At 44.4% G+C, this 12020-nt stretch overlaps 1 protein-coding gene across 3 annotated transcripts in view; it reads left to right on the forward strand.

Annotated features, from left to right (window-relative positions):
• The window catches only part of WAC (WW domain containing adaptor with coiled-coil), a 98582-nt gene that overhangs the window by 66315 nt on the left and 20247 nt on the right, over nucleotides 1–12020 (forward strand). For all 3 annotated transcript variants that reach the window (XM_014520044.2, XM_014520046.2, XM_014520047.2), the window contains one exon: nucleotides 4330–4448. In XM_014520044.2, coding sequence (XP_014375530.1) covers nucleotides 4330–4448 — 119 coding nt within the window. The remainder of the gene's footprint in view (nucleotides 1–4329; nucleotides 4449–12020) is intronic.

Genomic DNA, 12020 nt, shown 5'->3' on the forward strand with positions numbered 1-12020 from the left:
TCAGCAGGCAACTCATTGTTTTTATTCCAAATGTTATTATAGACTATAAAGGCAAGAATTGCTATAGTATAACTGCAAAATATTAATAGGCTAAACTTTCTGTATTGAAAGGAAAGTGGATTTAAATCAGCAAGCGGGAAACTGATTAAAAACATTTACTTTAATTCTGCTTTGCTTTGAAAAAGAAAAAGCAGGAAAGCTTGTTTTTTTCTCTCTGAGGTGATTTTCCAACTTTGAATTTGTAATTAAACTGAACTAGTCTAAGTAATTGGAACGGGGGGGGGGGGAACCCTCTAGCTACTGCTGTTGAAAGCTATATGTAAGAATTCAAGAAACTCAGAATCTGGGTGCCAAGGCAGTGGTTTGCCTTTTTTGAAACAACAGAAAACACACTGCCAGGGAAAATATCACTTTTTACTAGATTAAAGGAAAATTAGCCCATAACAAAGTTGTCATAATTTTAAATTGGTTGGTTTAAACAAATTGGACCTTAGATATTAATTATTTTTTTTATCCATCCTGCTTGAAAAGAGTTAAAACAAGGAAGCGGGGGGAGGGTGTTAAATGTACTAGGGCATAAGTAATTGTAGAATTGAGGAATTGATTCAAAAGTCCAGGTTGTGTCCTTGATTTGATGAATTTGAGGCCCTGGACAGGATTAGCTGGAAGAGGTGATATTAGGTTTGCAGTGAAATACTTCAGGCTGTCTAGTTTTTCATATCCTTGCTACTGCAACCTCCTCTCTTCTGGCTTTGCATACTGTCTTATCCCTCTTAAATTTATTCAAGTGTCGTCAAAGATCTGTGCTTTTTACTCTTAAAATGTTACCTATTTGCCCTTTATATCTTTTCAATGGATGCCCCATTACGTACCATCAGAAACTTCATCACCTGTAAGATTTAGCCTTATACATTTTATTTCTTGAATGCGATTGAGCCAATGACTCTAGCCTCTACTCTATTAGTGATGACCAGCTTCATTGCCCATTAGTTCATTTATCCTTTGTACAACTTCATGTTTTCTAAGAGGCCACCTTTTATGTATGGAAGGAGCTCCTGTAGAAAATCTTCAGATCCCTGCTACAATTTTGTCCTACGATGCTTGGCAGTGGTTAAGCAGGGGATATAGGATGACTTCTGTTCTTTGCCTAATCATAATTTTTGCTATGCTTCTCTTGCCCATTGTTGTCTATTATTGGATTTTGCAGTGCTTAGATTGAGCCCTGATACCTTTAGGATCTAGGTACTGCCAAGCTTGAAGGATGGACACCCCCCCCCCGCCCGGCGCGTGCGCTAACTCCTGAACTACTGTTGAAGAATCAAATTGTTTCTTTAAGTAGTAAAATATAAGCAAAAATACATTCCTTCAATCCTTGATTCATTTTAAAATAATATAAGGTCCTCAAATATAATTAATCAATATTTCTGTAGTGGCAAAGTGATATCAGGTTTTTAGCAAAATGGACTGAGGAGACTTTTTCCTCAGTGTTTTGGGGTTTTTTATTTTGCTTCAGGTAAACTCTGTTAATCTTGAGTTCAGAGTCCTATTGCATATCATCAGTAAGTATCAAAGTGACTGAGAGTCAGTGTGGTCTTCTGAAGTGTTGTATCAGTATCACTAAGTGCCTCCCTTGTTCCCAGCATGGAGCATTTCATAGGTGCTAAAAGGGGAGCAGCTCCATTTGTCCAAGTTTGTTCTAATTGCTGACGGTACAATGAATTCATGGTTTATGTTGTTCCCTTGTTTTCTTTCATTCTGTTGTTAGTGGGTATAACAGACCTGGTCAGTTCCCTCTGCTGGCAGGTCGCAGACCATTGTGTGGGGTTCCAGTGTTGGATCCCTTGTGTGTCTTAAGCCAGTTTAGGCTCTGCCCCTGGCTTAGGGTCTTAACACACACTTGGGTTTCAGACCCTGTTTAGCGCCTTGCCCTGTGAGCTGTAACCTGTTTGAGCTTGCCTTTCCTCTTGGATTTAATGTTAATGCTTCGGACTCCTTATGGTTTAAAGGTGCCCTCTTCCAGAACTCACCACTGAAGATATGAGCCTTCTAGTTTTCAGTTGACTTTTCCGAAGTATGTGCCAAGAGTGGTTCTGGGCAAATGGTACAGGTGTTCTTCCTTGCAAAATATTTCTCTCTTGCTCAGAAGATCTTCGAGGTTGACTGACACCTGGAAGAATTTTCTCCTGGAAGGAATGTGTCACTTCTGGGAGGTATCCCGGTTGTAGCCATATTGAACTAGAGGCAAAAGGAATCAAAACTTGTGGAAGAGGTGATATCTTTTATTAGACCAACTAGATATTTGCAAACAAATTATTTTATTTATTTGCAAGCTCTTGGACACGCTTGCCGTTCATCAGGCAGAGGAGATAATATACTGGTTTTCAGGCATAGGAGAGAGCAGAGATTGTAAAAGTTCTTCTAGGTAGAAATGAAAATTCATATTTCATAGGAGAGCTGAAGGTAGGGTAAAAAGTCTCCTGTTTGGAATGGTTCATTTTGTTCAGGTTAGGCACAGAGAAAGGTTAAAAAATTTTTTTTTTACCTCAGGGGCAAGCAGGATGTAAAAGTATATTGGTCTAATAAAAGATATCACCTCTTCCACGAGTTTTGATTCCCTTTGCGTCTAGACCAATACAGCTACAACCTGGATACCTGATGCATGGATGATATCAACTTTTAGCCATTATTTAAAATGAAAAGTTCATAATTTTACAAGAAAGAAACATTTTACCACCTGAAATGCTGAGTTTTACACAAAGGAAGCATTTTACCACCTGATATGCTAACACCAGGCTCTTGCCATTGTTGGAGTGAATTTGCATCTCACAGCAGAGACGCAGTATACCTTGCCACAAAAGGAATTTCTGCCCAGAAGAGCTTTCCATCTTTCCACTCTTCTGTGAAATATGAAATGTCATAACCGGAAGGAAATATACTTCTGCATCCTGCTCATCACCAGATAACGTCTCAAAAAGATGTCCAAACAAAATGTGGTTGGTGAAAGCTTAAATCTGAGCATGTGTACGTTCTGGTACTTGACAGGTTGCATTTCTCATTCAGGGTACCTCTTCTGCATCTTATTCCCTGAGCATCAGCTTGTAGTACTAAGATCCATGTCTTGGTTCTGTGAAGTACTGTAAAGTAACGAATTTCTCTTCTTTGAGATGAATTTCTATGTATTTGCAATCCCTACCCACCTTTTCTCATTTTTGTAGCATTCTAGGTTAGGCATTCCTACATAAATTAAAGGAATTGAAGGAATCACTGGAATGGGTGGGGGCAGGAGCAGGAGAGTGTGTGAGAGGAAGAAAAGTGTCCCCGGTTGACAGTGATCTATAGAAGATTCTAGTAGGTCACAATGCAGATGCTCTCATTTCATGAGGATAAAAATGCAGAGGCTCATCTTAAAGGAATTATTGGAAAAAAGCTTTCATTTACATCAACCACTGTTTTCAAATTGATATATACAAGATGCAAGGGGGTTTTTTGCGGGGGCAATATCTTTTATTGGACTAACTACATGGTTGGGATAGATTAAAAGTAGCCCAGTGCCAGGGAAAGTATAGGAAAAGCACAGCCTCAGGCCTGGGGCTGACAACTGGGCTTTCTTAGCCCTGGGGTTGTGCTAGGGACTGTACAGAAATTCAGGACAGTAGATCAGTCTAAAAATGGCTAACCATATCCAAGTCAAGTGTACCTTGGAGGTAGGGTTAACTTAGTCGGCCATTTTTAGACTGATCTAACTGTCCTGAGCTTCTGTACAGTTCACACTTAAATCCACCTAACTAGTATATGGTCCTCACCTGGGTGAACTAAGGTAGATCAGGTGGCCATTTTTAAACCAGTGTAACTGCCCAGAATGTCTGTGCACAGCCCAGTTCTGAGGAAGAAGCAAGCACAGCTAGAGCTAAAAACAGGCTGTAGTTTGTTAACATGCAGTGAACTTCAGAGTGAAGAATATAGTGCAGTAACAGAGGACTTAAAATTAAACACGATTAATTTTTAATTGAGAAAATGGACAGTTGGAATTTGATTTTTACTTGGTAACAACTGAAAGATGATGTAAAATACCTGACTGTTTTTTTTGGGTTGAACAGAATGACAGATGATTTTTATTCATATAAAAATGTGAGTATGATTGGCTTGAAATGATTGTTAGTATAAAGCTTCCACAAAGAGATGGGATTTATTTTGCTTTCCTGTGCAACTTAAAGTACTGGCCAGATAAGAGTGGAGTAAAGAGTGCTCACCTGATTGTACCAGGTTTTTATTTTTACGTATTTGGGATGTAGTATGGAGGAGATCTGACCCAAGTTTTGAACTTTGCAGGTTACTACTCCAGGTGTTAAGCAAGGACCAGCTTCACAGTCAGCACCTCAGCAGCCAGTGATAGCTGATAAGCAGGCAGGTCATGAGCCTGCCTCCCCTCGAAGTCTTCAGCGCTCAAGGCAAGTTGAAATATTTCTGTTTGGTTTATTGGTACAATGGGTATTGCATTGTATGCTGTTCAGTTAATCTGTTTTTCGGTATACTTGAGATTAAATTATTGCTGGAAAATACACTTAGTGTTTTAGAATGTTGTTCCACCTTTTCATTTGGTTCCGCAGGTTCCTTCATAGATTTCATAGACATTAGGGCTGGAAGGGACCTCGGAAGATCGAGTCCAGCCCCCCCTGCCCCAGGGGCAGGAAGTCAGCTGGGGTCATAGGATCCCAGCAAGATAAGCATCCAAACTTCTCTTGAAGGTGTTCAATGTAGATGCATGAACCACCTCCGGTGGCTGGCTATTCCAGACCTTGGGGGCTCAGACAGTGAAGAATTTCTTTCTTTACGTCCAGACTGAAATGGTCTTGCAGGAGTTTATAACTGTTTGACCTTGTCATCCCTTGGGGTGCTCTGGTGAACAAACATTCCCCCAGATCCTGGTGAACACCCCTGATAAATTGATAGGTGGCCATCAGATCGCCTCTGAGCCTGTGCTTTTCCAGGCTAGAGTCCCATAGCTCTCAGCCTGTCATCGTAAGGTCTCTTTTCCTGACCTCTGATCATGTGCGTGGCTCTTCTCTGCACTCTCTCAAGGTTCTCCACATCCTTTTTGAATTGAGGAGCCCAAAACTGGACACAGCACTCCAGCTGCGGCCTCACCAAGGCCAAGTACAAGGGGAGAATGATGTCTCGGGATTTGCTTGAGAAGCATCTATGGATGTAAGCCAGTGTTTTGGTCATTTTACTGGCCGCAGCATCACATTGAAGGCTCATATTCATCTTGTGGTCAGTCATGACCCCCAAGTCCCTTTCATCCGTAGTGCTAACCAGTGTAGCACTGTTGAGCCTATAAGGATGCTGCAGGTTATTCCTCCCTTGTTTTTGGAGTTACATTCTCTTTCACCAAACAATTCACAGAAGCAAAAATGATGCATGCGCATTTCATGCTTCTGGTCCATTATTCTGGAATTCAGAGTATAAAGAATCTAAATATGCTTGGTTTCCTTTTTATTGGTCTGCAGTTACAAGACTTAAAGCTGTACCCTACATATAACTGGCTGTTAGTTTTAGAATTGTATGCTTCTTGTCTTGCAGTATTGTGCAGTGGCAGTATTGAAGCCTGTGAGGTTGAACTGAGGCACAGCCATTGCTAGTTGAAAGCTTTTCATTTGTAAGCTGGGTTTTAGTAAGTTGAGGGCCTCTTTCTCGTGCAGTTTTGTTGCCCTAATGATAATAAGAACAAAAGAGATTCTCTTCACTGCTGAGAGAGATTTTGTTAACATTCATACCTTGTCTAAGGGTTTACCTGGGAACTTTCAGCCTGTACAGCTGTAGGGCATATTTGCCATTTTGCATCTTTGGACAAGTTTTCCTTTTGGAGACAGACTCCTTCTCTATCAGAGGATCCAAGTTGAAGATTTTTTCTGAGGGGTGTTCTGCATTGTGAATTTTGGATCCGACATATTCAGGATCAAGACCTTGTCTTAATATCTGTCTGAAGTAGAGACAAGGTCTTCAACCCCTTAAGACTCCCAAAGGTATCAGATCATCTCCAGGAAAGAAGGCAGTGGAGTTCTTTCAAGGCTAAGAGCCATCATTTGCCAGCTTTTACAGCTCAGACTAGACTCGGCACCATCACTGATAGCAGTATACGCATAATTTTAAGGGGCGAGAAAGGTATGGCGGGGGGGGGGGGGGGGGGGTGTTATTTGACAGTTGATTCAGATTATGCTCTTGTGAGAAGCATCCTTAAATCTTTGTGGTGCCTAAGGGAATGGGGCCATTCCAGATTTTTGAAAGAGAGAGGTCTCTATTTGTGGGACTTCTTAGAAATGATGCCACAGCAAAGACCATCTTCTGACGCTCTGTTTTGTTATTGAGCTCTGATTCTTTGGCTTTTCTGCTTGGGGATTTTCAGGTCGTTGCCTTTTTTCTAGGCAGTCTTAGCCTCAAGCTGTCATGAAGGAGAAGCTTAAAAACTTTAAAATAGAAGCCATATCAAGCCATATTTTTTGAGAGGAAACAAAAGCAAGTCAGAAGTTTCTAACCCTTCAGTACCAAACAATTTATTGCAACTTCTAGATGTGTCCCTTTTTCTTTCAGCTGATGCTGAAGGTCAGCACTGAAGTCTTGTTCTAAAACATTGGAAGTAGGTTTCATAGATTTCATAGACATCAGAGCTGGAAGGGACCTTGGAAGATCATCGGGTCCAGCCCCCCGCCCAAAGGCCAGGAAGTCAGCTGGGGTCACAGGATCCCAGCAAGATAAGCATCCAGTTTCATCTTGAAGGTGTTCAATGAAGGCGCTTGAACCACCTCCGGTGGCAAGCTGTTCCAGACCTTGGGGGCTCGGACAGTAAAGAAATTCTTCCTTATGTCCAGCCTGAAATGATCTTGAAGTAGTTTGTGACCATTCGACCTCGTCATCCCTTGGGGCGCTCTGGTGAACAAACGTTCCCCCAGATGCTGGTGGTCACCCCTGATAAACTTGTAGGTGGCCATCAGATCACCCCTGAGCCTGCGCTTTCTCAGGCTAAAGAGCCCCAGGGCTCTCAGCCTGTCATTGTAGGGTCTGTTTCCCTGACCTCTGATCATGCGCGTGGCTCTTCTCTGGACTCTCTCAAGCTTCTCCACATCCTTTTTGAATTGTGGAGCCCAAAACTGGACGCAGTACTCCAGCTGCGGCCTCACTAAGGCCGAGTACAGGGGGAGAATGACGTCCCGGGATTTGCTTGAGAAGCATCTATGGATGCAAGCCAGCGTTTTGGTCGCTTTACTAGCCGCCGCATCGCATTGCAGGCTCATGTTCATCTTGTGGTCAAGGATGACCCCCAAGTCTCTTTCTTCCATAGTGCTAGCCAACATAGCACTGCCGAGCCTATAAGGATGCTGCGGGTTTTTTTTCCCAAGGTGGAGAACCTTGCATTTATCGGCGTTGAACACCATCAGATTCTCGTCCGCCCACTTGCTGAGCCTGTCCAGGTCAGCCTGGATAACCTGCCTGTCTTCTGGTGTGGATGCTTTGCCCCAAAGGTTGGTGTCATCGGCGAACTTGGCCAGTTCTGATCGCTTCTGACTCCAGTGTCCACATCATTAATGAAGATGTTGAACAGTATGGGTCCAAGGACAGAGCCTTGGGGGACCCCACTGGTCACAGGACACCACGATGAGTGACTTCCATCGATTACTACCCTCTGGGTCCGACCCCGGAGCCAATTTTCCAGCCAGTGGATCGTGGAGGACCCAAGGCGACAATTGGCCAGTTTCTCCAAGAGGCGATCATGGGACACCAGATCGAAGGCTTTTTTGAAGTCAAGATATATGACATCAATCTCTTCTCCCTTGTCCAGGTGATAGGTCACCTGGTCGTAGAAGGAAATGAGATTGGTCAAGCAAGACCTACCCGCAACAAACCCGTGCTGGCTATCCCTTAAGATGTTGATGTCGGCCAGTCCATTAAGGATGGCCTCTTTAATAAACTTTTCTAAGATCTTCCCTGGGATAGAAGGCAGGCTGATGGGCCTATAGTTAGCCGGATCCACTTTCCTCCCTTTCTTGAAGATAGGCACCACATTGGCCATCTTCCAGTCTTTGGGCACTACACCAGCGCTCCAAGAGTTTTCAAAGATCCATGCTAGAGGCTGGGCTATGATGCTCGCCAGCTCCTTGAGTACCCTGGGGTGAAGATTGTCAGGGCCAGCTGACTTGAAGGTATCCAGCTTCTCAAGATGTTCCTTCAGAAAGTCAGCATTAAAGGAGGGCAGGGGATCACCCTCACCCGGACTTCCCAGCCCTGTAGCTGGCATGGGCGTCCCATGGGACTGATGAAAGACCGACGCAAAGTACCTATTTAATAGGTTGGCTTTTTCCTGGGCGTCAGTTGTCAGTTGCCCCATCTGGTTCAGCACGGGTCCAATGTTGCCCCTGCTTTTCCTTCGGCTCCCCACATATCTGAAAAAGGACTTTTTATTGTCCTTGATGCTCAAAGCTAGCTGGAGTTCAGTTGCAGCCTTGGCTTTCCTGGTCTGCTCCCTACAGGACCGGACCAGTGCAGAATAATCCTCCTTGGAGGTGACTCCCATCCTCCATCCTTTGTAGGCCTTTCTTTTTAGCCTCAGGAGGTCTGCTAGGTCCCTGCTAGGTTTCCATTGTAGATAATTTTCTATGTATTTGATTGATCTCTATGGGCTTCAGCTTCTCTTTCTCTTAAAAGCACATCAATTGAAAGTATAGATTTCATAGACGTTTAGGCTGGAAGGACCTTGTGAGATCATCAGGTCCAGCCCCCTGTCCAAAGGGCAGGAAGTCAGCTGGACTGGGTGTTCACTCCCAGTCCATGGTGTCAGAGCCACAGCAGGGATATTTGAGAATGGTTCTATTTTTGTGTGCACCCTTGCAAAAGTAAGCTTGTAAAATCAAGTAGTCCTGTGTTTCAAGAGTCTCTAATAAAAGCTGTTTCCTTCTAACCATTGGAAGTACTACTCTCCAGTAGTAGTCAAAACATATGTCCATACTGCTCAATTATGGTGCTGGGCAGCACTGTACTGAGACATGCTATGCTTCACTTGTTTTGCATTTGCTACTTCCTAAAATCAGGGCAGGCTAGTTCAGTGTGGTAGTATGCATAGAGCAATAGGCTCTGGCTCTAAGAATTTACCAGCACCCCTACGTCATACTGGTTAAGTGTGGTGGTGCCTTAGTGCAGTGGTTTTTGAACTGGGTTCTGTGGAACCCTGGGGTCCTGTGATGATAAGTTATCAGGAGTTCTGCAAAGAGATTGGGGATAATGGCACAGTGGTCTGGGAAGCAGTGCACCACTGTTGTGGAGCTGGGTTGCTTGTCTCCACATGGGTCTTTAGGATAGGGGTAGGGGTTCCGCAGCAGAAGTTGTTCTGTGACTTAGGAAATTTGAAAACCACTGCTTTGATGCAATGCTGTCTCGTTCCTCAAGTTAAATTATACAGGTTTATTCTGAAAAAAATTCAAATAACTTTTTGAATCCAGGCAATATACTGTGAAAGAATCTTTTCTCCCTTTTTCATCAGGAAAAATAAGCAGGGGGACTGTTTTCAGAACGGACTCGTTTTGCCTTAAATCATGTATCAGTAAAGAAAAACTTGAATTGCAAGACGGCAGGCCAACAAAAATAGTCCTGTCAAATTTGGTGATGCATTTTTTTCTTAATTAGGCTATCTAGGTATCAGTTTGTTTTTGCAACAAATTGGTATCAAAGATCTGATAGATTTGAAGATTAGACATTTTGGATGATAGGGCTGGGATCTCTAGGTGACCTAGAGAAATTGAAGGATTGGACCAAAAGAAATATCATGAGTTTCAATAAGGATAAGTGCAAAGTCTTGCACTTAGAATGGAACAATCCTGAGTGCCAGCATAGGCTGGGGACCAGCTGGCTAAACAGCAGCTCCGCAGTAAAGGACCTGGGGCTTCTGTGGACAAGAAGCTGAATATGAGCCAACAGTATGAGCCTTGCTGTGAAGAAGGCTAATGCCATACTGGTCTTCATTAGTAGGAGCGTTGCCAGCACATCAAGGGGAAATGATTATTCCCCTCTATTCAACACTGTGAGGCTACATCTGGAGCAGTGTTCAGTTTTGGGCCCCCACTACAGAAAGGATGTGGACAAATTGGAGAGAGTAAAGTGGAGGGCAGAAAAAATGGTGAGGGGGCTTGGCAATCTGACTTCTGAGGAGAGGTTGAGGGAACTGGGCTTATTTAGTCTGGAGAAGAGAAGACTATGGGGGATTTAATAGCAGCCTTTAACCATCTGAAAGGAGGTTCAAAAGAGGATGGAGATAAACTGTTCTCAGTGGTAGCAAATGACAGAACAAGGAGCAATGGTCTCAAGTTGCAGCAAGGGAAGTTAAGGTTGGATATTAGGAAAAACTTTCTCACAAAGGGGTGGTAAAGCAATGGAGATGTTGTGGACCCTCCATTCTTGGAGGTTTTTAAGACTTGGCTAGATAGTCTTGGATGGGATGATATAGATGGGAATGGTCCTGCTTTGAGCAGGGGGTTGGACTAGATGACCTCCTGAGGTCCCTTCCAACCCTCATTTTCTCTGATTTCACTCTTAGGTGCCCTCTACGTGTTATAGTTGAGGTTGAGAAGTTGTGACCCAGCTACACATTCACCCAGTTAATAGCATAACTTTGTAGCTTATTTCTTGTTTTATTGCACAAAAAAGGTATAGTAACTTTGTAGCTTGTTTTAATCATGCCATTAATTGAATGTGTAGACGGGGCTCAGTGCTTCCCCTGCTGTGAGCCTCATTAGCTGCAGAGCTGGCAATGGGGGCAGTGTCATGCTCCTGCAAGCCCTGCACCTCACAAAGCTCAAGGTGGTGGCATTGTCCTCCTTGTTGCAAGTCCCACATCTCATGAGGTATGGATTCTTTGCTTCCATTTTTCTGAGCAGGGAGCCTTGGATGCAGGTGTCGCGGTGGATGTAGTCTTGCTGGACTTTAAGAAGACCCTCGACACTGTCTCTCACCCCATCCTCATTAAAAAAAATTAGGTGTCTGTGGTGTTGATGCCTACACAGTCAGATGGGTCCCAAATTGGCTGGAGGGCCGCACCCAGAGAGTGGTGGTGGATGGGCCATTTTTGACCTGTAGAGATATGGGCAGTGGGGTTCCCCAGGGCTCTGTCCTCAGGCCCACACTGTTCAATATCTTCATCAGCAATTTGGAAGAGGTGGCGAAAAGCACCTTGTTCAAGTTCGCAGATGACACTAAGATGTGGGGAGAAGTGAGCACGCTAGAAGAGAGGGACAGACTGTAACTAGATCTCAACAGGTTACAGAGGAGGGTGGATGAGAATAGGATGGGTTTCAATACGGACAAGTGCAGGGTGTTTCATAGTTGGTAGGGTCGGAAGGGACCTGCTCAGATCATCAAGTCCAACCCCCTGCCATGACAGGAAAGAGTACTGGGGTCAAACAACCCCAGCAAGGTGTTCATCTAGCCTCCTCTTAAAGACCCCCAGGGTAGGAGGCAGCACCACTTCTCCTGGAAGTTGGTTCCAGATCCTAGCCTCCCTGACTGTGGAGTAGCGCCTCCTGATGTCTAGCTTGAATCTACCCTGTGCCAGCTTGTAACCGTTATTTCTAGTCACTTCTGAGAGTGCTCGGGGGAACAGGGACTCCCGCAGTGCCTGCTGGTCCCCCCTGACTGGTTTGTAAACGGCCACTAGATCCCCCCTCAGCCTTCTCTTGTGGAGGCTGAACAGGTTCAGGTCCCTTAGCCTCTCCTTGTAGGGCCTGCCCTGCTGCCCTCTGATCATACAGGTGGCTTCTCTGGACCCTGTCCATGTTGTCCACATCCCTCCTGAAGTGCGGTGCCCAAGTACTCCAACTGCAGCCTGACCAGTGTCGCATAGAGGGGGAGGATCACCTCCTTGGACCTGCTTGAGATGCATCTGTGGATGCATGACAAGGTGTGGTTGGCCTTCCTGACTGCGTCCCCACACTGTCGGCCCATGTTCATTTTGGCATCCATAATGACTCCAAGATCCTTTT

This window comes from Alligator sinensis, unplaced genomic scaffold (genome assembly GCF_000455745.1).
Source record: "Alligator sinensis unplaced genomic scaffold, ASM45574v1 scaffold309_1, whole genome shotgun sequence".
Taxonomy (NCBI): Eukaryota; Metazoa; Chordata; order Crocodylia; family Alligatoridae; genus Alligator; species Alligator sinensis.